The sequence below is a fragment of the Sylvia atricapilla genome, chromosome 3 (genome assembly GCF_009819655.1).
Source record: "Sylvia atricapilla isolate bSylAtr1 chromosome 3, bSylAtr1.pri, whole genome shotgun sequence".
NCBI classification, from domain to species: Eukaryota; Metazoa; Chordata; class Aves; order Passeriformes; family Sylviidae; genus Sylvia; species Sylvia atricapilla.
The window spans coordinates 41,164,926-41,189,141 of NC_089142.1; the positions used below are offsets into that span (position 1 = coordinate 41,164,926).

Sequence of the window (24,216 nt, forward strand, 5' to 3'; positions counted from 1 at the left end):
TCCACAACTTTCCAGAAGTATGCTTAATTACTTTATTAGCTTATTTTGTTTTCTCCAAAGCACCTCTGACTCTCAGTATGTGGAATTACCAGAATGTGGATCCAATTGAAATCACTCCCTCTTTATGTTTTCTTCTAATTACTCTTTCATTTAAAAGTCTTAAAAGTGTGTGTCCATTTTACTCATTATTTCCCAGTTCATCTTAATTAGATGTCATTGCCAGCTTCAGTGCAAAAACACTTCTGCCCAGTTCTGATCAACTCCGTATCTTGTGCAAATAAACTAAACGAATAGTTAAAAAGTCCAATGAAATTTGCCTACATGATGGTATTTGGAGGAATTCAAAGTAGAAAGTGGATGACAACTGAAATGGTCAATATACATATCTAAACAATTCCATCAAACCATAAAGAAACTAATATTTGAAAAGCTTTATTATTTTGAGAATAAATGAAATCAAAAATATGAACTGAAATTTAATATTTTTCTCCATTAGTTCATAAAATCATGTTTTCTAAATGAAAAACTGAATCAAGTATCTAAATGTACCTTGGTGAATCTATTGCACTGATTTTAATCATGTTTTTAAAGAGACAGTGTAAGATAGTTTCCAAAATTGCAGTGATGTTTTCTGTCAACTTAGATGTTTATGAACATGTATTTTTCAATTATAATGGGTCAAACCCTTTATTTTTTTTTAAAAAAAGCACAGTTCAAGATATCCTATACATTCACTGTTTTACAATATAAAAAAAACCAAAAAAAATATGAATCCTCAGGGAGCAAAAGGGACACAGTCAGTTAACACTGATACTCTGAAGGAAAAACATCAAACAATTCTAGAAGAAAGAACATATATTTATTCTACAGGATAACTGTGAACTACAGGTTTTGTTCTGAATTTTATTTAGTAAAGACAACTACAAAGGGTGTTCTCTGATGGCCTGAATCTTTAAAGCAGTCACCAACACTTTAGAAACCCAACACACTGCATACTTCATTTACAACCCTGAAGAATAATACTTTATGATGAACTTTTATAAGTCGATGCGACGCTAGAAAAAAAAAACTAAAAAAAAAAAAAAAAGTACAATTTACTGGACCTTGCAGAATTTACTTTATTTACTGTAGCAGAAATAAAACGTGTTTTTTAAAAGAACGGCAATCACTGAACAGCATCAAGCCCGTTGGAGGACAATATAATCACCACGAAATACAAAGTACAACTGATCAACAAGCAGCACTGTCAGCATACAATGCAGAAAACCTTCAAATCGTTATTAACTTTTCAATCATTACTCTTCATTACTAATAATCACTGTAGCTACACTATGTCCTGACAAATGAATTTCTAAGTAGATAGGATCTCTTTGAACACTATTTTCTAGTCAGCATATGATTCCCACACAAAGGCACTAAAACTACATGTGATCAGAATCATTTGTCAGTATGGTTTGGTGCATCTTATACAGAAAAGGTGCCTGAAAAATTGTTGTCTACAGTCTCACTGTGAACATATTGCATAAGATTACACACTGCAAACTAGAACTATTTGGGCACATTTTGGAAAAGGAAGCAAGACATAGGGGTCAATAGCAAATTAAAGTGCTTCCCCCCCTCCCCCCACCCAGAACGATCCCTAGGGATTGAAAGCAGCTGAAAACTGGCTGAACCAACCAAGCTCTTTGGGCTGAAAAGGGGCAATGGCAGAGAGCACTTATGCTGACTTGAATATTATTTATCATTTCTTCTTGCTGGAGTGCTCACCATTAACCTGATATTGCCAGCCTTTGAATCTGTTAAATGACAGAACAAAATGAAGAAAAGGGAGCTTTATCTTCTCAAGATACCTCACATACTTTCAATATACAGCTGGCCTTGATCACACATGGTGAAAACAAGTGCTGTCAAAAATGAAAAGCAGGTAGTAGGCTGTGCTACTGAAGTACAAAGAGTGTAATCCTGGCCCCTAAACTTGCGAATATTAAAACAATCATACTGGTTTTGGGTTTGCTTTTCCCTCCCAAATGCCCCAGAAGTTTGTAATTGTTTCTTTATCATCAGCACACCTATTTGATATCCAAACATACTTGATAACAATGAATGAGATTTCAAGTTGAAATCCTCTAATCCAGGGAATCAATTAATAACTACTGGGAAAAGCCATAGCAAACTTTCTGATCTGGATTACATGTTAAAGCATCCTAACAGCTAACTGAAGAAGATTTTTCACAGTCAATGGAAAAAGGAATGTTGCATGGCTTTTCTTTCTCAGTGCCCAGAATGAAGTTAAAATTTCAGGAAAGACAAAGTGATCACAAATGCTTATGTAAGAATAAGGAATAGCTAAGAATGCACAGGGCAGTAGGAAAAATTAAACTTTCAATACATTCACTTATTTAAATCAGTTAGTTTTATAGTAATACCAACATTTATACTGATTTTAAAAGAAAAAATAGACATTTGCTGCTACTGACTGTGCAAACCCCTGTAACTGCAGCAATAATCAAATAACTTGTTAGAACTACTCATTACAGCAAGCAATGTCATAGCCTGACATCAAGGAACCTCAACTGGCCTAATATTCCTTCTATATCCCACAGAGAAAGACGTTTCAGTATATTTTAATCCGTCATTTAAAACAAGTCTTAGATTTAAAGAGAATTACCTATTAAAGACCTTCTTTCAAACAGTGTAACTTTGAATTTCAGTTTCTATATTTTGAAGCACTAATAAGACATTTAAACAAACTTATTTATCTTAAGGTCTGAATTTACTGAATGCAAAGACTGCACTACCTTGCAGAAAACTGTGGTAGACTTCATTTAAGGAGGGATGTTTAATCATGTTATAAATATGAGAATAGTTTGAAGTAATCTTACTAAACATATTTTGTATTTAATAGGAAGTTTTGTCAACAGTGAAAGGGGATGCTATAGGCAACACATTATCCCAGAGTTTATCAGAGCATTTCCATGGAGGATTAGTAAGAAAAGGCATTAAATATTATATTTTCAGTGGTTAAATCCATTACTGATTTTAACCTGAATATCTCTGAAACAGCTGAGAAGTTCTGTACAAAAGCATAAAATGTCTTTTAGTAGTTCCTTGAAGAAAAACATCAGCACTCCTGTCAGCTGTACTTGCAACCTCAGAGATCATTCTAGAAAAAGGTTTGCTAACCCATTTTTCTTCTAGGAGTTCCATTACTAATGAGGTGCTGCTTCTGGAAGTAGAACAAATATTCATGAGGAGGCTTTCCAGTGATAAACAGGATGAAACTAAGTATTGTTGCATATCGAGTTGACACTCATGATAGATAAAACAGAATATACGATCAAGCCCATAGGTTGGGGTGGGGGGGAAATGTCCATTTTATTTTTTCACAGGATAGCAGAAGACTGTTACTTGTTACTTCAGTGCTGTAACTATCATAGCGTGAGAGACAAAACAACAAGTCTGAAATCCTTGGATAAGAGACTGATTTTCAGAAATATAATTGATAACACAATTCAATATATACCATATATTTTATATCTTCTGATTCATAATAAAAACACTAGAAAATTCCAGCAGACTGTAAACAATACACAGGACTACACAGTGCATCAAACTGAAAACAGAATTACAAACTTAAAGCTGTGCAAATACAATTTCTAGAATGACACATAAAAAAGTAACTATTATAATAACAGAAATATACATCAAACTTCAAGCGGTTTTCCCTTTTAAAGGTCAGAAAAAGCAAAAGCAAGAAGAAATCTATTGTTCATGTCAACCTTTTATTTCAGTTTATAACAGTTAACACTTAACTTTAATATCCTAGGAATACTGCTAAAAACCTGAGCAATATTTTTCTATTGCTCACAATACATCCCTCTGTAAAAAGGTCTTCCCAAAATCTAAGTGCCCATCTGAGTAAGACTGCTAGATTCCACACTCATGATTCACTAAAACAGTGGAATCACTCTATACAGAATGCATTTTTTTTTACCTTGTGAATTGTTAGGACCACATCTTATCACAAATTTTGTCTCTGACCTTCAAGCAGCACTACTAAATAAAATATCCCATGAAAGAAATACAGCCAGCTTTATTCCCTTCTCTGAGAGATAATTAGTAAATATTTTTCAAAAGTAAAAAAAAATTATAGTAATTACAAAACAAATAGGAAACTTCAATATATGTTTGACATTTATTATAGCCTAATGTATTTGAATAGATATCCTCATGTTATTTTTATAGGTTTTTTAATGGCCTATCAAATATTAGATATGTTATTAGTAAAACAAAAATAAAATGAGGATTGCTCTGAAATAATTAAATGTCAGACAAATGATTACACATTAAATATTTGATGAATGCTCTCTAAAAATTAATTTCTAATAGTTTAAAAATGTCTGATAGATAATTAAGAGGATTAGTAATTGCTTTCAGATTTTTAAGGCCAGTAAAGAATACAATGCTCTTAACTTTTCTGGGTTTTTAGTTCATCCTGTGAAGTAGCCTTCACTTCCATTTGCTGTGTCTAGACTAGAACACATATGATTTGAGTATTACTTACTCTTGTAAGTCATATACTGGATTTCAGATGATTCTAAGTATGTTATTCATCCATTACAGCAAAAACGGCATACAGAAAACAAAATAAGGACTGTATTACTTTATCAAGATTATTCTCTGCCAGGTATTGCTAAATTTCATGTCAAATGAAATGGCAAGACTGAGTGGCCTGTAGTCTGCTAAATTTGGGAACAGTGCCAGTAAACATCCATTTATACAAGATAGCTCTTGTCAGACAAACATGATATTATCATTATGAAGCTTCGATTAATCACTCTGCATCACATAGCACTGATATAATACAGTTAGGCTTCTGTCAGAAATTTCATTTATATAGTGCGGCATTGAGAATTAAGTACTATATAAAATGAATTTCATTTATTAAAGAGATTAAAATCAGGCAATGATGATCAAAGAGATTAATTGTATATAGGAACTTTCACATGACAGAATGTCAATGAGGTTCTTCAGAGATCCAGTTTGACCTATGGGTATTTAATATCTGTACCAGTGGTGAAAAACTTAAAATGTGAACATGCTGATTAAAGGTATAATTTGGAAATCAGAAACTCTGATGGAATGGTAAGTGCTTGCAAGACCAGATCAGTTCTATACTGCCCCTTGGCTCACCTTACAGATGAGCTTAGAGGTATCAGGAACAAAGAAACGAGATCATGTTTGGAGAATGAATTTTAAAGAGAACCCAGAAAAGCTCTTAGAAGTCATGTTTTATTGTGTTAATACTCAACTTATTGCATAAGACATATCTGATTTACAGTATAAGGTGCAAGAATTGCTGTGCTAAGTCAGACACACAGTCTGCCTAGAGCAACAGTTTCTCTGAAAAGCAAATGCCTAAGGAAGAGGAGTGTGAATGTTCTTCCCAGTATAATCTCTTTGCCACTGTAAGTTTGCCACTGAAAGACTTTGAGTAGCTTGATTTACCTCTAACAATAATTTGCATTTTAAATGAATCAAAACTTTCTCAGGGAAAGAAGTTACATCAGTGAAGAGAACTAGCATAAGGTCCTGGGTCTAGAGCACTAGGTAGACCAATTCAGACATGAAGAATTACACGTCAAGGCTACAAACATTTTAGAAAGTGTTACTGGAGCTCAAACAGAATTTTGGGCCTTGTTCAATTCCCTACATCACATTATAAACATTTCACAACAGCTGGTCCTTCTTGTACAAAAAAGCTATGAATCTATTAGTGTGTCCCTGCAGTATTTCTACAACTCTGACTTGTTCTGTTTAGAACCACAGTTGTCTGCAATAACATTTTCTTTTCTTTCTAACAGTGGTAATGGTAGAAAAGTGTACAGATACAATTCCTGATGACAGTCACTGAAGCCTGTAAATGCAGGCTCTCTGTGAACATAACTATGTGTTACTGAAGTTTGTACCTTAGCCAGTAAACCTCTCCAGCATTTGAACTACCATTGATGAGGAAAACTTCTACACTTTTAGGCTACCTGAATGTAGATGTGCATTGTACTGGATTCAGACAGAGCTATTCTAGCCTCTGACGGAACCCATTCCAGGATGGGTTACTGGAAAGAAAGCAGAAAGTTAAGGAAAATAACCAACTTCTTTATACCCAGCTTGACTTTACTGTGCCTTGTGTCTTTATCTGTTATACTTTGAAATCTTTAAAAATATTGGCACTGAAAGTTCCTATGACAAAATACATGACGGTAAAGCCCTTTGGTAAGATGCACATACATTGCCCGCTCTTAATACTGTTGGAAATATTTACTGCTAACAAAGAAAAAGAAAATTTAGATTGCACAGTAATAGTCTTAATAACAACCCACCACATGCTCTAATCACTGAAATCTTCGTTGTACTCATAAGTCTTCATATGTAAGAGCCTTAATTGCTCAGTGAAATGTTGCTAGCATATTACTCATTTTATGATTATTGATGGCTGTTTATGAACAGTTGCTGCCTTGGCAGACTATATATCTTATTTGATTAGTATCTTTATTGTGCTAAATAAAAATATGCCTCAAAAATACATGCTGTGACATAATTGTTTCAATACAGTATATTCGCATTAGTTTAAACAGCAAATTTCTGATGAACAGAGAACACATATTCCCTCGATATCCTGGAAATTCCTTTTGTAGACAATAGGTATTAGGTACCAGAGCCAGAATCAACATGATACTTAATTTTTATTGTAAATTAAATGAATAGAATATAGCTCTGTTTGTTGAATGGATCCTGAAAGAGGACAAATGCAACTATGTTGGGAAAAGTTCCTGGGGGCGTTTGGCTACTGATTTCAGTACAACTAGAACTAGTACTCCCATTACTGATTTATTTACATGTGCCAGTGAAGGAGTCCTTAAGTATACTTCAGTATCTAATTTGAATAAAATAGTAACAATAGTAATAAAATTATATTTTCCCTAATATCTAGATTATACTTACATGCACAATCTGAATTTACACTCATGCAGTATGTGCATATGACATATACTGATCACTGGAAGAATTTAATGAGTTCTGTCTCTTCACAGCAATTGCAAGACTCAAGACACACCCAAGAAGGTCATGTGATCCTTGTTTGAGAACACAATTCCCTCTCATTCCTTGCTATATGTGGTGGTTTAGGGGTGATACTCCCCAATTTACTGCTCCCCACTGAGAGTCTCCAAACCATGCACTTGCTTGCTTCTCCCCCTCCTACAGGAGAACTGGAGGCACAAAAGGTGAAGATCATGGGTTGAGATAAGAACAATTTACTGGAAACAGCAATAAAAGAAGAAAACTAACAGCAACAACACAGGGTACAAGAAAGAGGGGAACAATTCCCCTGTGACTGCTGGAACTGGTGTTACCAGACTACTCTACAACACCTACATGACCACCAGAAGGAGCCCCTTCTCCCCAGAAGACACTCCCTTCCTCCTGCCCCCAGCAATGATGTGAGTTGGTACAGAAAAACCTCCATGTCCCCTCTTGGCCACTGAAAAAATTAACTCACTCCTGGATGGAACCAGGACACTGATTCTCCTCCTTATCTGCTTATAAATTTTTTGTGTTATTAAGAGTCACACTTCTTGTTCTTGCTTTCCCAGACAATCATCACCAGCTTGGTTTTTAAGTGCATTTTGCCTCATCTTCCGCACTCCTCCTAGGTACCAATTTATAAGAATTTTTAAAACTCTACTGGGAAAGATTCCATAATTTCACACATTACAGTTTCATGCCTCAAGTTTCTCTGCAAGAACACTTGGAAGTATGTACCATTACTACTGATCTTGTCTACAGCTTTTCCTGAAAATGGATGATGCTTAAATTTTCATATTAAAAGAGAAGTATTCCCACATAAGAATTTAAATTCTCTTGGGAGTTTGCTTAGAATAACAAGTACATTTCACATGAACCTATACAGTGACAATATTTTACTAGCATTTTTTATGAATAGTGTTCAATCTTACAACTCAAGTATTCATTTTCATTTACCTCTCCCTTTCCCAGTTTCTTCCTCACTTCCTGAATCAGGACGCCAAGTCATCACTGCTTTCAGTGAAGGTGAACACCTCCCTATTCAAGCCATTTCTTCAATGTAAAAACAGAGATATTTGTCTGCTTCATGGAAGCTTCCCAGCAGGTTCTACTGTGTAATTCTCTAAATAAGCCAAAGACTGCTCTCCCAAGGACCACAGTCCCAAGTCTCACTGTTTACAATCACAGCATTACTCTGAATACAGAGTTCAATCCCTACAATGAAATTTGCCATTTATGGAAACGGCTGTCACCAACTCTTGTCCACCAAAGTAGGGGCCTGGTTGGACTCAAAAGGGGGCTCTAAGTGTAGCTCATGAACCTCATGGGTGGCCTGAATAATGCCAGATAATGGTTGAAAAAGAAGTGGGGAGACTTCTGCCAGTACCAGTTGCAGCAGCCCTCTTGTTAGAGACTAGAAATGAGCTGAGACACAGACTTGTTTATCACACCATGAAAAAGGTTTATTCATTTTTACAGCTTAGCCACCCTGACTAACTATTTACTGACTCTGGCTGCAGCAAGCTCCTGCTGCAGGGTTTTTTTTGCAGCCTCTGACTGCTGGTTATTTCCTGCTAAACTATGACTGTATGTATGAGTTTGCATACTCTGAATGCAGGCATTTACTTAGCTAGACCATGACTGCAGGTTTTAAGAACAGACTGATTTCACAGCAGTGATTCTCTCTCTAGGACCTTCCTTTATGATCTACTTGTTTTCCTCCCCAGGGTTCCTCTTCTTTTATGATCTTTCTCCTTCATGATTCCTCTTACCAGTCAACCCACTCCCTTTTATCACACTTATCTTTACTGGCTATAGCTGTGACTCATTAGAGGTGAGGCTGTACTGGGTAATTAACACAGCTGTAACTTATCAAGGGCAAGGTCAATTGTATTCTCTTCTTCTACAAGTATCCACTAGTAAGTCCTAACCACTACCTCTGCCTGGACAGATAGCCCACAACAGATCATGACCAGAACCTCTCTGTCCCTTCCCTCCTGCTCTAACCTTGAACCAGACAGGAGCTGCACATGTCCAGTTTCACTGTGGGGCTCTGCACAACCAAAGATCAACCTAACAGAGAACACAATTCCCTCTCCTCCACTTCCCTGTGTGTGCTTTTCAGCACAGAGCATATGATGCATTGCCTCAGAGATGAAATCTACTGCTATATCCACAAGTAATAAGCATTACAGCACATCAAAACACGTTCATATTACACATATTCCAGATGGGTTTAGGACTTTTCTCTGTGATGGTTTTGTGGTTTCATCGACACAGGAATATGCTTTCCAATTAATTTAATCTAATTTGATTAATTAATGAAAAGTAAAATTAAAGATACAGGAGCTGTTTTCACTGACATACAACAGTGAGTTGGATGAATACTTCTTTGACAGATAACTCACAAAATATGCACTGCTGAAACAAGCATAATATTTTTCTTAATTTCTGTAGCAATAATTTTGACTGTCTAAATAAGCACTAGTATTTTCAATAGCTTAATTTTTTTCTTGTATTACCATTAAAAACAAAAATTATTTTTAAAAAATGAAGAGTTTCAGATTTTTTTCTAAGAAATCTAATGAAAAAAAAAAAGATCAGCATTAATTAGTGTTATAGTAGATAACTATAGAATTATAGCATATATTATATATAAACCATGGAAACTCCAAGTTCAGGTTTGATGTTATCTTTATAATGCAGCAGATACTAGCATCTACTAGAAAAAGAGGGACTTTTAAATATGCTATTTTATGAAATATAATGACATCAACTTATTAGAGCATAGTTTTAAAATTTTTATTATAGATGTTAGAAGCATCTTTCTCTACGTTTCAGAAATCTGATTCTACCCACTGTAACATCTATGCTCCATTCATAATTGTTAAGACTGAATGAATGTTTTCATATTCTTTTCAGAGGTATATAATAAAGTAATATATTTATTATAACTAATGACAGACACAAGAACCTAAAACCCTCAGCAGATTCTAATTCACAAGTCCAAAACACTGAAGACTTTATTGATATATTTGCCAGTGCAAGAAGGTATGTCACACATGTATTAAAACTTTTACAGTATGTTTCTCCTCTATGTTCATGGCGAGAAATCGATTGTGGAAAGAGAAAGAACCTTATTTTTCAAGGGATGTTAAAAAGACACTGCTAACTCTAATCTTTAGACTTCAGAGTTGATATCACCAAATATAAATGCCACACAAAATACAGAATTAAGAATTGTTATGGAACTGTTTTTTCAGCAGATATACTGGCATATTTCTTGAAACTAGTGGTTTAGGGACTTCCTGAGCTGCAAACATGAAGGTTACTGTCAAACAGCACAAATTGCATAAAACACAACAATTATCAGTTTAACAAACTGAAAGGAACAGGACTTTGCTCTTCCTTTACTAATACTCCTCCTGTTCCCCCATTCAATTCAGCAACTTCACATGACTTTTCAAAGCAAAATCTTCCCAGAAGCTCAAAAATGCTGCATCTATTCCCATGCTGGACTGTATTCTAAAAAAAATCAATTCCAATACTGAAAGGACTACTAATGTAAATTATTCACTTACCTGTTTTTCAGCTTGTCCATATTCTGATCCTTGAGGTGACAAGAAGTGACAAATATGACCATTGTTTTTTGCTTTTTCTCGAAGAGCCATAGCAGTTCGTACTGTAGCATTTCTAGCATGAACAAACACCATCACCTTTAGACAGAAAGAAACAGGGGCAATGAGAAATAATAATAAAAAAGGTTTCATCAAATAATGAAGACACTTTAATTACAAAATATTCCCTATGGGAATAACAAAAACTAGTTAATACATGGCATACTGATGAAAACTAATGCCACTTAAGGGCAATTAAAGGATGATCCTGCCTACATTCTACTTAATATTTTCAAAGAGCTTTTGAGAAGGTTGTATTTTTTTTTAATTTTTAAGGCTTTAAAAATGGGGAACAATTGTTGGCCATAAATAGAATAGTTCATCTTCACAAAGTACTGAGATTAACACTGATGTAAAGAGTTGTGTTATTTGACACATCCTAAATGATCTGGAAACAAATAGTGGGCTGATAAACATTCCGATGCTACAACTTGGCTATGTGAGAAAACAACAACCAATCAAATGGAAGAGAACTACTGCGCAATGCTCACAGTTAAAAGCCCGCAAGAATATTGCCACTGTTAACAGCAGGACCACTAACACAATATTCAAAAGCCATGAAAACACTAACCAAAGTATTTAAGAGAAAATTTTTTACATTCTTTTTTCATGCTGTTAAGAATGTCAAGAGATCTCAAAAAAGAGTTGTAGTCTTTTACCTAAAAACAACTAAAATATTCCTTTCTGTTTACTGCCTGCCATAATATATGTCTAAAAACAATCCTGTGAGCTTTAGAAACTTTGACAGTCAGAGGCACTCTGACTCTATCAGTATACACTCTTCAAGAACTGGAATGGGACAGATGGATTGAGACCACATTGAATTTTATGTTCTGAGTTCCCTTTCTCTTCTACCTATTATACTCAATAAATTTCAATAAATTCATCAAGTATAAACAAGAAAAAGCATGTTTCTGCTTTTAGTTAGCAGAGGCTTGGTATACACTTGATAAAACTTCAGTTATGATTTCTAAAGCTTTTGCCTACATGACACCATAGCAATCATTCATTCAGACAGACCTAAGACCTTAGTATGCAGACAATGACAAACAAGCATTGTGTAACTGTCCTCTACCCAGAAGACTTACTACAGTTCTTATAGACACCTAATTTTCAGATGTGCAGCACTTTTCCTTGATATTTATCTGACTCTGTTTTAAAAGTAATGATTCACACTTCAATTAATTGAATTTTATGTACTAAATGATCACATATCAACACCTGAAAAAATTTAAAGTGATTGCAAAATTGTTGACAAAAAAAAGAAAAAAAAAAGAAAAAAAAAAAAAGAACTCAGACAGACGATAATCTCTGTACATCACCACATGTTTTTAAAGAACCAGCCCTAGCTAAAAACTGACATATAACACCTTGTTGGATGTTTTCCCCCCAATGAATTCAGTAAACATTTATCAAATACACTGTAAGACAGCAATATAGTCTTAGGAGGGTTAATTTAGCCTGTCCTAACTGTGTCAGAGAATATTATATTTCAGTGGCAAAATCTCTGTGCATTACATTATGCAAATAAGTTAGGAAAAGTAATTTAGAATAGAGAGAAGCGGTTCCACAGTTACAAGCTGTGTAATTAGATCGGTACTTTGCAGTTCAAAGCCAGCTCTGGTGTATATAACCCTAGTGCTGAAAGCGTCTGCTGCTGCTCTCCTGAAACCAAAGCTTTTAAATAATAAAAAATACACAAGAAAGGAGAAAGCAAATGTCTCCAGCTAGGTTACCTCAGAATTTTTGCAAAGTATAAAACAAATGAAACCTTCTCACTGAAAACTTTGTTTAAAATTCACAGCAGGAACTGCTTGCATTCCCCAAAGAGTTGCATATTCCAGGTTTTAATCTTTATGTAACATGTTAGTGCATCTCCAAAGCACAGATAAGTGTGCTACTATCACTAAAAATGTATAACCAGGTACTTGAAGTATCTTGAAATACATTGCTTCTGCCTTGGACAGCAAATATGCTTGGATTAACTTTTGCTACCAGAAAATATACATCTCAAACTGCTCTTCTCTATGACAGCCTTAAAATGCTGCATCATTTTTCTGGGGAAACATGCTGACTCTTTCAGTTATCTTTCCATCTTCTTATTAAAAGTGCTAGTCACTTGAATGTTTGAGTTAAGCAATTCTCTTACTGAACACCTCTCCTCGATGAGAGAAGGCCTAGGTTTTGCCACCCACTTTGCATCATACCTTTCAAAGAAACTAAGATGAAAGAATGAATTTATTTAATTCAATGTTGATATCAATTATGTGGTAAAGAAACAAGCATCTATATTTTAGCCTCAAGACACTGTTTGGCATCACACAGCTAAATCCTTATAACATGTTCTTTTATGTAGTTCTTGATCCGGGTATTGCTTGTAGTAAAAATGAACAGTTAGGGATATTGAGCAGCAGATTAATCTGTCCAAACATTTGCTCCCTTAAGGTTAGTGCAAAAACTCCTCCAAGTATTTTACAAAACTCAATTCCTAATAAGGATTCAACACTTTTCCCCAAGAACTGCTAATGGCACCTATTTATGTTGAAAACATCTCCCTCCACATCATTAAATGGAACCAATTCACAGACTAAGCAAAACTCACTAACCTGTAGTCTAATGCTAAGGAGTATAAACTGGTTTTTCTCTCATGCTGTGATTTCTCCTTAACTGCCAAGATACAGTTCAAAATTGCAGTGCCCAACACTTACAGAATGAAAAGTATATTACATCCAAAATATACATGAAAAAAACACACACAGCTCACTAACGGCTCTTGATCAAAAATTATGCTAAATCAGGCTATCTTAGATTACTAGATCTAACTGATAGCATATAAATGTGCTTTCCCATTCTTCCCACCAAATTTGGTAACTCATGAAGAACTATCCAGAACTAGTAACTAAAAGAACAACAATAAAATAAGAAATTTCATAAGTTGACCTATACCAAAGCTTTAAAAGTTTAACATAGAAATCTTATTTTTGCTTTAGCAGATTTTTGCATTTTGCATATTAAAGTCTTTCTGCATATTAAACAACACATAGGAATGGAAAAAGCTGATCAGGCTGTCACTTACTAAGGTAACAAGAGATTTTGAATTTACTAATTATTTTAATTAATGTTAGTACATCTTGTATTTAAAAGAAATATTGATATAATTTGCATAAGTACTAAAATCTTTTACTACAGAAAACTGAAAGATTACTAAGCTGCCTACAAACTAGTGCTAATGAGACTTTTTTATATTCTTCCTTTTCAACAAAAAAATTCTTCACAATTTAAAAGCAGAATACATCTCATAACATTAAATAATGTGAATTGGAATACATGAACTTTCATTCAAGGTTGAGAAGTCAAAGATGCCCTTAAAAATTTCAGCAACACTAACCATTAAAACATCTGTACATTCAAGAAAAATATTTAAGAAACTGTACTGAAGAACAAAGCTGCACAATAACATATAATATTTTAACAGAAAATATTAACTAATAACAAAGAAATATTAAATATTAATATTAGTATTAAATATAAATATTAAAAATTATGCTTCATCAGCTAATCAAAACAGTAAGGTAATATATTTTGAATTCTTGATAGATTACCATTAATCACTCTCTAAATTTTGATTTATTCACTCAAATAAATTACTTCTAATCATCCCTGTTTAAACAAAACCTGGGATTTTTCAAAATACTCTATATAATCTCATTTTAAAAATCAATTTAACATCACTATTTATCTAACTACCTTTCTATTTTGATATACTGGGTTTTAAGGGGTAGTAAGTCCATTGTGCAGATATTTTTACTATTGCAATGTGCATTTACTAATTTATCTGCATTTATCTAAAATACTACCACTTTTTTAAGAAATGTGCCCTATAATTTTAATTTCTATATTTCTTTCAATGTGGAAATAGTATTTACTTAAAATGTGACTATCCTAGCAAATGTTTTATTGTACATTCCCATCTAATTCTTTTATTGCTTAAGAATCACAGAATCTTTTGAAGAGAACTACAAGGATTATCAAAGTCCTACTCCTGGCCGTGCACAGGACAACCCCAAGAATCCCCCCATATGTCTGAGAGCGTTGCCCAAACACTTCTTGAGCTCTGTCGGGCTTGGTGCTGTGACCACTTTACTCGGGAGCCTGTTCCAGTGCCCAACCACCATCTGGGTGAAAAACCTTTTTCTAATATTCAACCTAAACATTCCCCAAGTCATCTTCATGCCATTCATTAAACTATGTAAAGGGTTCTGCTAGGACCTTATACTGGAAATTCTTTATTTTCTTCCTATTGGCCCTTCCTTCATTTTGCCTTGCCTATCCATAATGAATCTATCCATTATCTATAAAATCTATAAAATCTATCCAATCTATCCATATCTATAAAATGCTTTATTACACAAATTTTGAAATACTATCATATTTCTTATTCTTAATTTTCATTTCTCTTACAGTAAAGGTAGGACTAAAGATAAGTCTTTTTTATGATCTTTCCCATTTGCCTCAGGGACTCTGGGATTCCTAGATAAACCTTACTAGCAAGACCAAAGCAAAGAAGACATTGAATAGTTCAGTGTTACAGATGTTTTATGTCACAAGGTTTGTTGCTCCATTCAGTAAAGAGCCATCATTTTCCTTAGCTGCCTTCCTGCTGCTGCTCTACTTGTGGAAGCCCTTCTTACTGCCCGTTACACACCTTGCAGATTCACCTTCAAACAGAGTTTGGCTTTTCTAATCCTGTTTCTGCATGCTTGGACAGTGGCTTTCTATTATAGACTCCTGTCTTCTGTCCCTGCTTTACTCTCCTGTCTGCTTCCTTATCATGTTTGCCAGGAGTTTCTTTCTCATCCACATCTGCCTTGGGCCATTTTACTTGATTTCCTGCACATCAGGATAGATTGTTCTTGAGCTTGGAAGATCTGAAAATCCCCTACATGTTCCAGACCACCTTGCATAGGATTCTTCCAAGATTTCTGAAAAGGACAAAGTGTTCTCCTGCAGTTCCGGACAGTGCAGCTTTTTGCCTTGTTCCCTCCATTAGAACCTTGAACTCCACCATCTCATGGTCACTGCAGCCAAAACATTCCCCAGCATTCAGATCCCCAACCCATCTTTCACTTTTTCTAAGTACATGGTACAGCACAGCATCAACCTTCATCAGCTCCTCAATTGTCTGTGCTGGGAAATTGTCACCAATGCACTCCAGAAAGCTACTGGATTACTTTTCCTCTGCTATGTTGTCTCTCCAGCAGATATTGTGGTGGTAAAGTCTCCCTGGAAGACCAGGGACTACAAACACGAGGCGGCTTCTAGTTGTCTGAAGAAGGCCTCATTTACTTTATTCCTGATCAGTGTCTGTAGCAAAATCCCACAACAACATTGCTTTTGTCTGTCTACTGGCTAATCTCCCTCCTAAACTCTCAGTTGGCTCATCATCCATCCCTAGCCAGAGCTCCAGGTATCCCTGCTGTGCTCTCACACACAAGCAAGTTTCTCGCTGCTCTGACCTGACCTTGCTCAAGATTGTTTCCACCCATTTGCAGCACTCAGTCATGTGAGGCATCACATCACATTTCTGATCTCAATACCATCTTAGCTCAGCAATTAGGGATGCAGATTTCAGAGAGGCATGCCCATGCAAAACATGACATTGTGTCTGCCGCTATAAAAAATTGAAAGATAGAGAGGTTTGGTGTCATTTCCACTCAAGGCTATGAATAAAAGTTATGAACTGTAAGTGGCACTGAGCCTCTAGTATTAAAATAGGAGACTCCCATGACATCAAACCTTTACATTGAAGAACAGCCAGTGCTCATGCAGCAGCACTTATGGGGATGCTTCCAGTGAAAATACTTGCCCATATGAAACTTCATGACTCTGCCTTTATACCACAAATACACATTTTCCACTAAAGAAAACCTGTTTCAGGACATTAATAATAGGATCTGTGCTATCCTCCATTTCTAGCATTAGCCAAATATATTACAAATTGCAGAGGAAAAATGAATAGAGTGAAAATTAAAGCAGAGGGCAAATTAAAAATAAGACAAACAAACAATACTGACTTCTACAGGTAGTAGAAATTATTCTGAATTTTAATTGACAGGATAGAAATAGAACTAGCAATAACTACTCTTGTATAGAAAATTAAGCAAGAATAGCTAGCCTATTACTATGCAAATATATGTCATTAGGCAGTTAACAATTGCATTTTTGCAGATGCCAATGGACTTGAATGACAATTATTATTCAAAATTATAAGCAGCTTTTCACTGTATCTTTTTTTAGAAAAACAAGATCATGCAATAATTTGTTTCAAGCATTTCCCTTTGTCCTGTTTTGACACTAACTATTTTGACTTTGTATAATAAAATATGTTTCCATAGTATATTAAATTATATTTTCAACAAATATCACTGTAGATTATGAGTTGTCATATTCACTGTGCCTCTTATGTTTTCAAATCTATTTATACTTGCATGTATAACGTTCATAATATGCAAAAATGACCCAGGAGTCAGTAGTGATAAGCATATTCTATTCAGCTTTAATAAAGGAAAAGAACATAGAAGATACTGGAAAAATCTTTATATCTACTCCCATTACTTTTACTTAAGCAAAAAAAGATAAATAAAGTTGCTATGTCAATCTTTCTATCTTCTGGTTTCAGTAACATAAACCTACTAAACAATTTAAAGAACACTCATGGTTTCCAATTTATTTTTTATCAGTACTGATTTAAAGATAGACCTTTATCCAGATCTTTGCTCCTAATCAACAAGTTTTCTGTATCATCAGAAAAATAAAGAACTGTTTTCAAGGACAAGCAGTGTTTTTAATATGAAACTTAATAAGTAATGAAGAACTTAAATGATGCATTTATTGCTAACAATAGTAAACCGTGCTAGAATAGAATCTCCCTCATAAACCCACATGCTACATACCTAGTCCTTCTCAAAATATCCTAGCCTAAATAAGAGTATCATAAATACCACATGATTAAAAGGCAGGCAATTATCCAAATGTATCCAAATATTCTGGAATCACCTTTTCAGAAGCCACAAAGAAAACTTTCAACACATCACAGAATTACATAAATGAGAAACTTCAAAGTCTGGAAAGTGATTAGAAGTCAAAAGGAATTTTGTGATGCATCTTAGAGAAAAATTATTTTCCATCCTCATGGATTCCTCAAAATACCTTATTTGCTACAGCAGCCTACGTTTCTGAGTATTTCTAACTGAAATTCACCAATGACATTACCATTGTCTCAGGTGACACCTGTTAAAAGTCTGCGTCAGGCATAAGGTCTTGGTGGACAGTAGCTGCCTTGGTAATAATTTACAGATTTTTTTCACAAAAATCAGTATAGTATCATGATAGTTGATACTATCATGATAAATTGAGCACACAGATCTATTTCTTTCAGAGCTACAGGGCAAGAATTTTCAAAAGCTTTGAACCACTGACAATGCTTAACGTATCTTTTGGAGTACCATTTACCCTTGTCATTGAATTCTTACTGAAAAATAACGTGGAGTTGACAGAAATCCACAGACTTAACTTCCCACAGTCTTCTAGACTGCTAGTGGTTTGCAGTGTCCTATCTGAAAACCAGCTTTTAACCTAGTGCTAGTAAAACTCATCTCATATGGCTGCAAGACTGGTCAAACTGCCTTTGCCCCACTTGCAAGCAGTAAATCTGCAACTTAACACTTAGGTCATCAACAAGAGGCCAACTGGCTCAGGATGTAAGTATCCACCTATTACTTCACTTACATAAAATTTTAGGCAAGAGAAGTTGCTCATCTGGAACTAAATTTGATTTTTTTTTTGTTTGTTTTAACAATTCAATGCAAATTCATAATATCAGAAGAAGACTAATTCTAAATAGTAGCACTTGCTACCATTAAACAGCTGAAATTACCAATACTGACAACATCGTGCAGCTGTGCAAGACTGCAGACATAAACTGAACATCTCATGTACTCGTAATTACTGAGAAGATATTAGATTGGTGTTTCTGGTCTACATAAACACATTGTGAACACCTGAGTACACATACACAGACCAACTACCATATAAATGCAAGCATACATGCAAAAATTAACAAAGTGCATAGAAACATTGCACACCAACATTTAGAAGGATCTCTAATTGAAGAATTATGAGGCGTTATATACATAACTTGTTATGGTATCCATTTCCAGAAATTTCCTCAGCTGTTAATAAAGGCAATTGACAAGGTATATGTCGAAAATCAAACAAATTTGACCAGAAAATATAGAGGAAAATAGTACATACATATCATTTGACAATAATATGAAGCATCTGGAATAAAACACTTCTGGAAGTGCACAGCACATCAATATACTATTTTCAATTAAAGTAAGAAACAAAATTTCATTTATACAGGCATAAGATTATATTAACTATTATATCCTAAAAGTTGAAAAGGCAGTTATTGTGGACATGAAGAGCATAAATAAATGATGAAGAGGCAGAACATAAAAACAGTGCACCATCACTGAATTACTTTGTGATTTCGTTAAAGAAACAACACATAGAATGGGCCCTAATTGTGCAAAAACTGCAAAAGAAAATGATACAAACCCTCAATTCTTCATTTAATCAGCTGACAGAGAAATAATGTTTAAAATCATCAGTCATAATTCAGTTATCCTGCCAGGTCACTTTACCTTCAGCATTTGTGGATTTTTTTCATGTGTGAGCCCACATATAAATGCAGAAGCAATGTATATACATATATATGCAAATAAGCTACACCAGAAGATGAAAGAGAAACAATCTATACAGATACAGAGGTACAAAAAATCAGACTGAAATAAACTCTTTAAGGTCTAAAATAAAAATCTAAAAAAAAAAAAAAACCCAATCTGGATGAAGAATACATGTTAGTAAATTCTGCAACTTCTCAGACTTATTTTCCAAAGCATGCTATAAACACTATTTCATCCAGAAAAAAATACTAGGACAAGCTTAATTCTCAAGGTACTAAGTCCCAGAGAGACCTCTAAAGAAAATACTGTTTTATTAAATCTTATCTCAAGACACAGCTATAAAAGCATTGTCAACAGCTTTAGTAACTAAGCTTATTAAACTTTTATCTTCACATGGCTTCTGCAGCCAAATAACAGCTGGAAAACTGATAATAAAGAAATTTAATCCATCATTTTTACAGATGAAATTAATACCTGTCAAATTCACTGCTGACAATTTAATGTAATAGATTTAAATTAACTGCTCTGTTTCTTTTTTAGTTTAAGATAGCTCAGAAAAACAAGATGACGCTTCTTAGTACTGCAAAGTTTAAGTCAATTATTGTACACAGAACAATTACAGACAAAGTGAATGCTTTATGTGCAATATGCATCACAGAACCAGTTCTGTCTATATAAGTTTAAGTACAGTTTGTTTCTGATCTGAGACAAAAAAAAAAAAAATCCTGGTTTGAAAAAGTGTTGAAAATCTGTGGAAGGTGATACTCAGAAATTATTCCAAAATTTTTTAGAAATGTATTGCACCTCAAAATTATTTTAATGAACTGAATGTGGGCCAGTAGTGTAAGACAACATGTTAATTAAAAACATAAATTCTAATTAATAAAGCAATCTTGATCTCCAGAAAACTGCACAGTAACCACCCAATGCATAGACTAATTAAAAATGTTTTAACTATGTTCTATTCTGCACATTCATTTAATTTTAAAAGATAGAAGGTAAAAGCTTTTGTCAGGTAAATCAGATGCAGTTGAGACAATACTGCAAAAGCAGAAGAGAACACAATCCGGCCAAATCTAAAAACCTAGCTCAAATGAGAAGAGTAAAAGCTCAGAAACTAATAAAATACTTAAAAAAGCACTTTCTTCAAAAGGTTAAGAAGACTGAACTGAAATGGACAGTTCGAAATCACCATTTGCAGTGCATCAGCAAGAACAGTTGGTTTGTATAAAGGTGCTCATTGTTACTTTTCATCCACATTTTTCATCCCAGTAGTGAGATTTCTTACATGTTGATTCAAAAAAGGGTTGTTGTATCTCTATTGGTTTGCAGTTATCAGCTTTAGTTAACTGGAGTTGTTGCTAATTTTGTGCAATTACTTCTACTGCATCCCCTTTGTGATGTTGTGTTAAGGCTTTCAATACCATACAGCATTTCAAAAATCCAAGTTCTTTGCAACAGGCAACTTGGCATCTTTGGCCACTAGAAAAGCTGTTCCTTGCACAGTGAAACCACTTCTTATAAAGCCATGATGTCTCCTCAGTATTTACGTACTGACACCTTGAACCATAAACAGCAAGGGCAATGAGAACCACAGAAAGGTGTCAGAACTTCCACAGGACAGCCAGCTTTTGCTATGAACTGAAAACACCAAGCTCAGTGAGGAAATGAACTTTCAAGGAACCACAGAATAAGCTGGGCCAGAAGGGACACTCATGGATTGTCAAGTCCAACTCCTAGAGTTTCCTTGAGTACCAGACCTTGTGAAAGAAAAGACACTGGCATGTCAGAATTACACAGAAAACTCTCAAAAGCAATGGGAAAACAGGAATTATTGTCTTAAAAAGGAAAAGGTTTCAAAAGATAAGAGAATGCCAAAGGCACTCCAAATTAAAAACCGTCATTAACAGACAAAATGGCAAAGGAGCAAAGTGCATTGGATATGGAGCCAGGACTGAAACTTAGATACCTGTGACTGACGACCAGTAACAGAGTCCTGAAAGTCAGCAAAAAAGCCATACAGGAAAATAAGGTGCAGAGAGGAAATGAAAGAGACCTGCTGAAAGAACACCAAGGGGAAAGAAAGCACAGGACTTCTTCTGGAGGTGTAAGTAATATCAAAGAGAATCACTTATAAGAAAAAAGTAACAAGAAAATGGAGAAACAAAAGAGGTGCATAGTCTGGGGAGAGTGGCGAAAGAAGAGTTTTATGACTGCAGTTTGAGGAAGAACCTCCTTTCAAGGACTTCAGCAACAACACTTCTAACTGATAATACAAGAAATTTATGGGATTTTTTGCTTCAGTGGATTTCAGACAAAAAAAAAAAAAAAAAAAGGGCAAAGAGTAAGGTTCTAACAAACTAACAAACTCATAACAGCAAAAATATTCAAGGGTGATAGAGACAATGGAGAAATGTGAGACCATCTCCTGGTAACCGAGCTAAACAGATAAACCAGCAAAAGGTCTTACAGTAACACCAGGAGACACAATGGGTGTGAATTGATGCATCAGAGTAAAAAATAGTTAACTCCTTAGGATACTAACTTAAACAACTGAACCTCGACAAAGAGAGCAGCAATTTAATATATTAGATAAAGAAATTGAACATGAAATCAAAATTTACATATTATATGTTTCAGAGGAATAACCAAAATCTTAAATATATTATTTCTCAAAACTCCTAAAAATATTGGTATTTCTCAAATCATAACATGACAAGGGTGTCATGTTATTGTCATAAATTGTTAAGATAAATACAGCATGATATGCATTGTCCTAAACTGGTTATTGGAAGGAAAAGATTAAAAGCAGAAGAATGGTGTGGAGATGGTAGATTTGCTCAAGTGACCTTGCAGCTGAGATTGCCTAGGCCTGGAGATTAACAGTAGAGGAAATCCCATATATTATGTCTATTGCTGCTTATGCTCTGTCTGATTTGATAAGTAGAATATCTGTGTTGAAATAACATATGTGTTCACAGAGACTTGGAGCCACTGTCATGGATAAGCCTGAGATTGCTGTCCTGAGAGAGAGATCAAAGCTCAGGAATCATAAAAAGCAGAGGGAGACGACAGCATGGTGGTACAATGTGTGGGCCCCTGGCAAATGGGTGCTAACAGCAGCCCCACTGCCCATCAGGATGGGCTGAGCCTGGCAGTGCCTGTGCTGCCCCTTGTGTGTCTCTGCTAGCCAGGTGCTGCTTCAGGGTCCTCCAGTTACCAAAGCAATGAAAAATAAATCTTTGCATTTCAGCCTGGGCCTGTGGTTGTTCTGGCCACCTGCCTGTGTTGACACACACCTGGCCAGTAATGTAATGTTTCATTTTATTATAAAAATGATGCTGACATGTGCAGTCTTCAGTCACTGTCTTTGTTGATCTCATGAGGTTCTCCACAGGCTGTCTCAGAAAGGTGCTACTTGCACTCCAGAACTTGTTGCCATTAAATGTCCTTCTCACAGAGCCGTAAAAAGTGAATTTTTTTTTCAGCTTTGTATCTGAAATAATCCTTTTGGTTGATGTGGCCCACTACTGGTGGCTGTCTGAAAAAAGACAGCTGTAATAAGACTGAGGGAACAATCATTTTCAGTCACTTAGCCTTCACCTAGTATTCAAGTGAGGAGCATCCTGGAAGAGAAATGCCAGAAAAATACTCCACCTGCAACTGAGCATGGAATCATATTTTCTGACAAATGGTGCACAGTTTTTTTTTTTTTTTTTTTTTTTTTTTTTTTTTTTTTTTTTTCTTTTTTTTCTTTTTTTTTTTTTATTTAAAGAACCTTTGGTTTATTAAGAGGTAGAAATAAAACTCTGAAAGTGCAAATTTGTCCAGGAAGATCTAACATATTTTTAGATTTATCAGAATGTTGCAAATTCAAAGTATGACATGAAAACAAATATTCACCAACTATATCAAGCACAGAAGGACAGTCTCAGAAAAGCAGCACTAGAGGTTCTCACTTAAACCTGCCTTAGGAGGGAGGATCTGCCAGAGAAAACTTCCAATAAATTCCTACATTGTTAGCAATCCTTCCAAATAAGCACACTTATTTAAAAAGTACTTGGAAACCTTTGGGACATTTTCTGATCTTCTTTAGTCACAACATGAAGTTTCTGTAATGAAAACTCCAGAAAAGTCAGTAGGACAAGCCATCTAGCAAACTTCCCCAAGTTAAAAAAAAGAATTGTGCTATAAGACAAATGTTATTGTTTCAGTTGCATTTGGTAATTCAAAGTGAAGCCTACAAATGAGATATCTCATTAGTTTGAGCAGATGGATCAAAATTAAAGACTGAATCACCAATTCTTGATTTCCCAGTAGCCAGGAAGAGCTTGAAGTCTTGCAGAGGATGAATGTTGAAAAATCAACCTAAAAAGCTTCTCTCCATCTGTCAAAACACATGCCTGTAGAATGCAACTATTCCTACCAACCTTAGCCTTAAAAAAATGAAAATACACATACATCTAATAAAAACACATGGACGTGTAACTGTAGCCAAACCTCACACTGCAACCTACAATACGAGAGTGACACATCAGCATTAATTCCGTAAGAGTAAATTATTTAGTTCTGCTATGGTAGAATTCTTTGAGAATGAGTTAACAGAACAATAGATAAACAATGCTGAATTTAATTCATCGAGACATTCCAAAGACTCTGGTCAAGAATCTTAAAAGAGAAAACATGTGAAAACTTGTGTGCTAAAG

At 34.9% G+C, this 24,216-nt stretch overlaps 1 protein-coding gene across 1 annotated transcript in view; it reads right to left on the reverse strand.

Moving 5' to 3' along the window:
* ASCC3 (activating signal cointegrator 1 complex subunit 3) overlaps positions 1 to 24,216 on the reverse strand; it is a 249,565-nt gene that overhangs the window by 115,918 nt on the left and 109,431 nt on the right. The window contains exon 14 of the mRNA XM_066315184.1: positions 10,665 to 10,799. Coding sequence (XP_066171281.1) covers positions 10,665 to 10,799 — 135 coding nt within the window. The remainder of the gene's footprint in view (positions 1 to 10,664; positions 10,800 to 24,216) is intronic.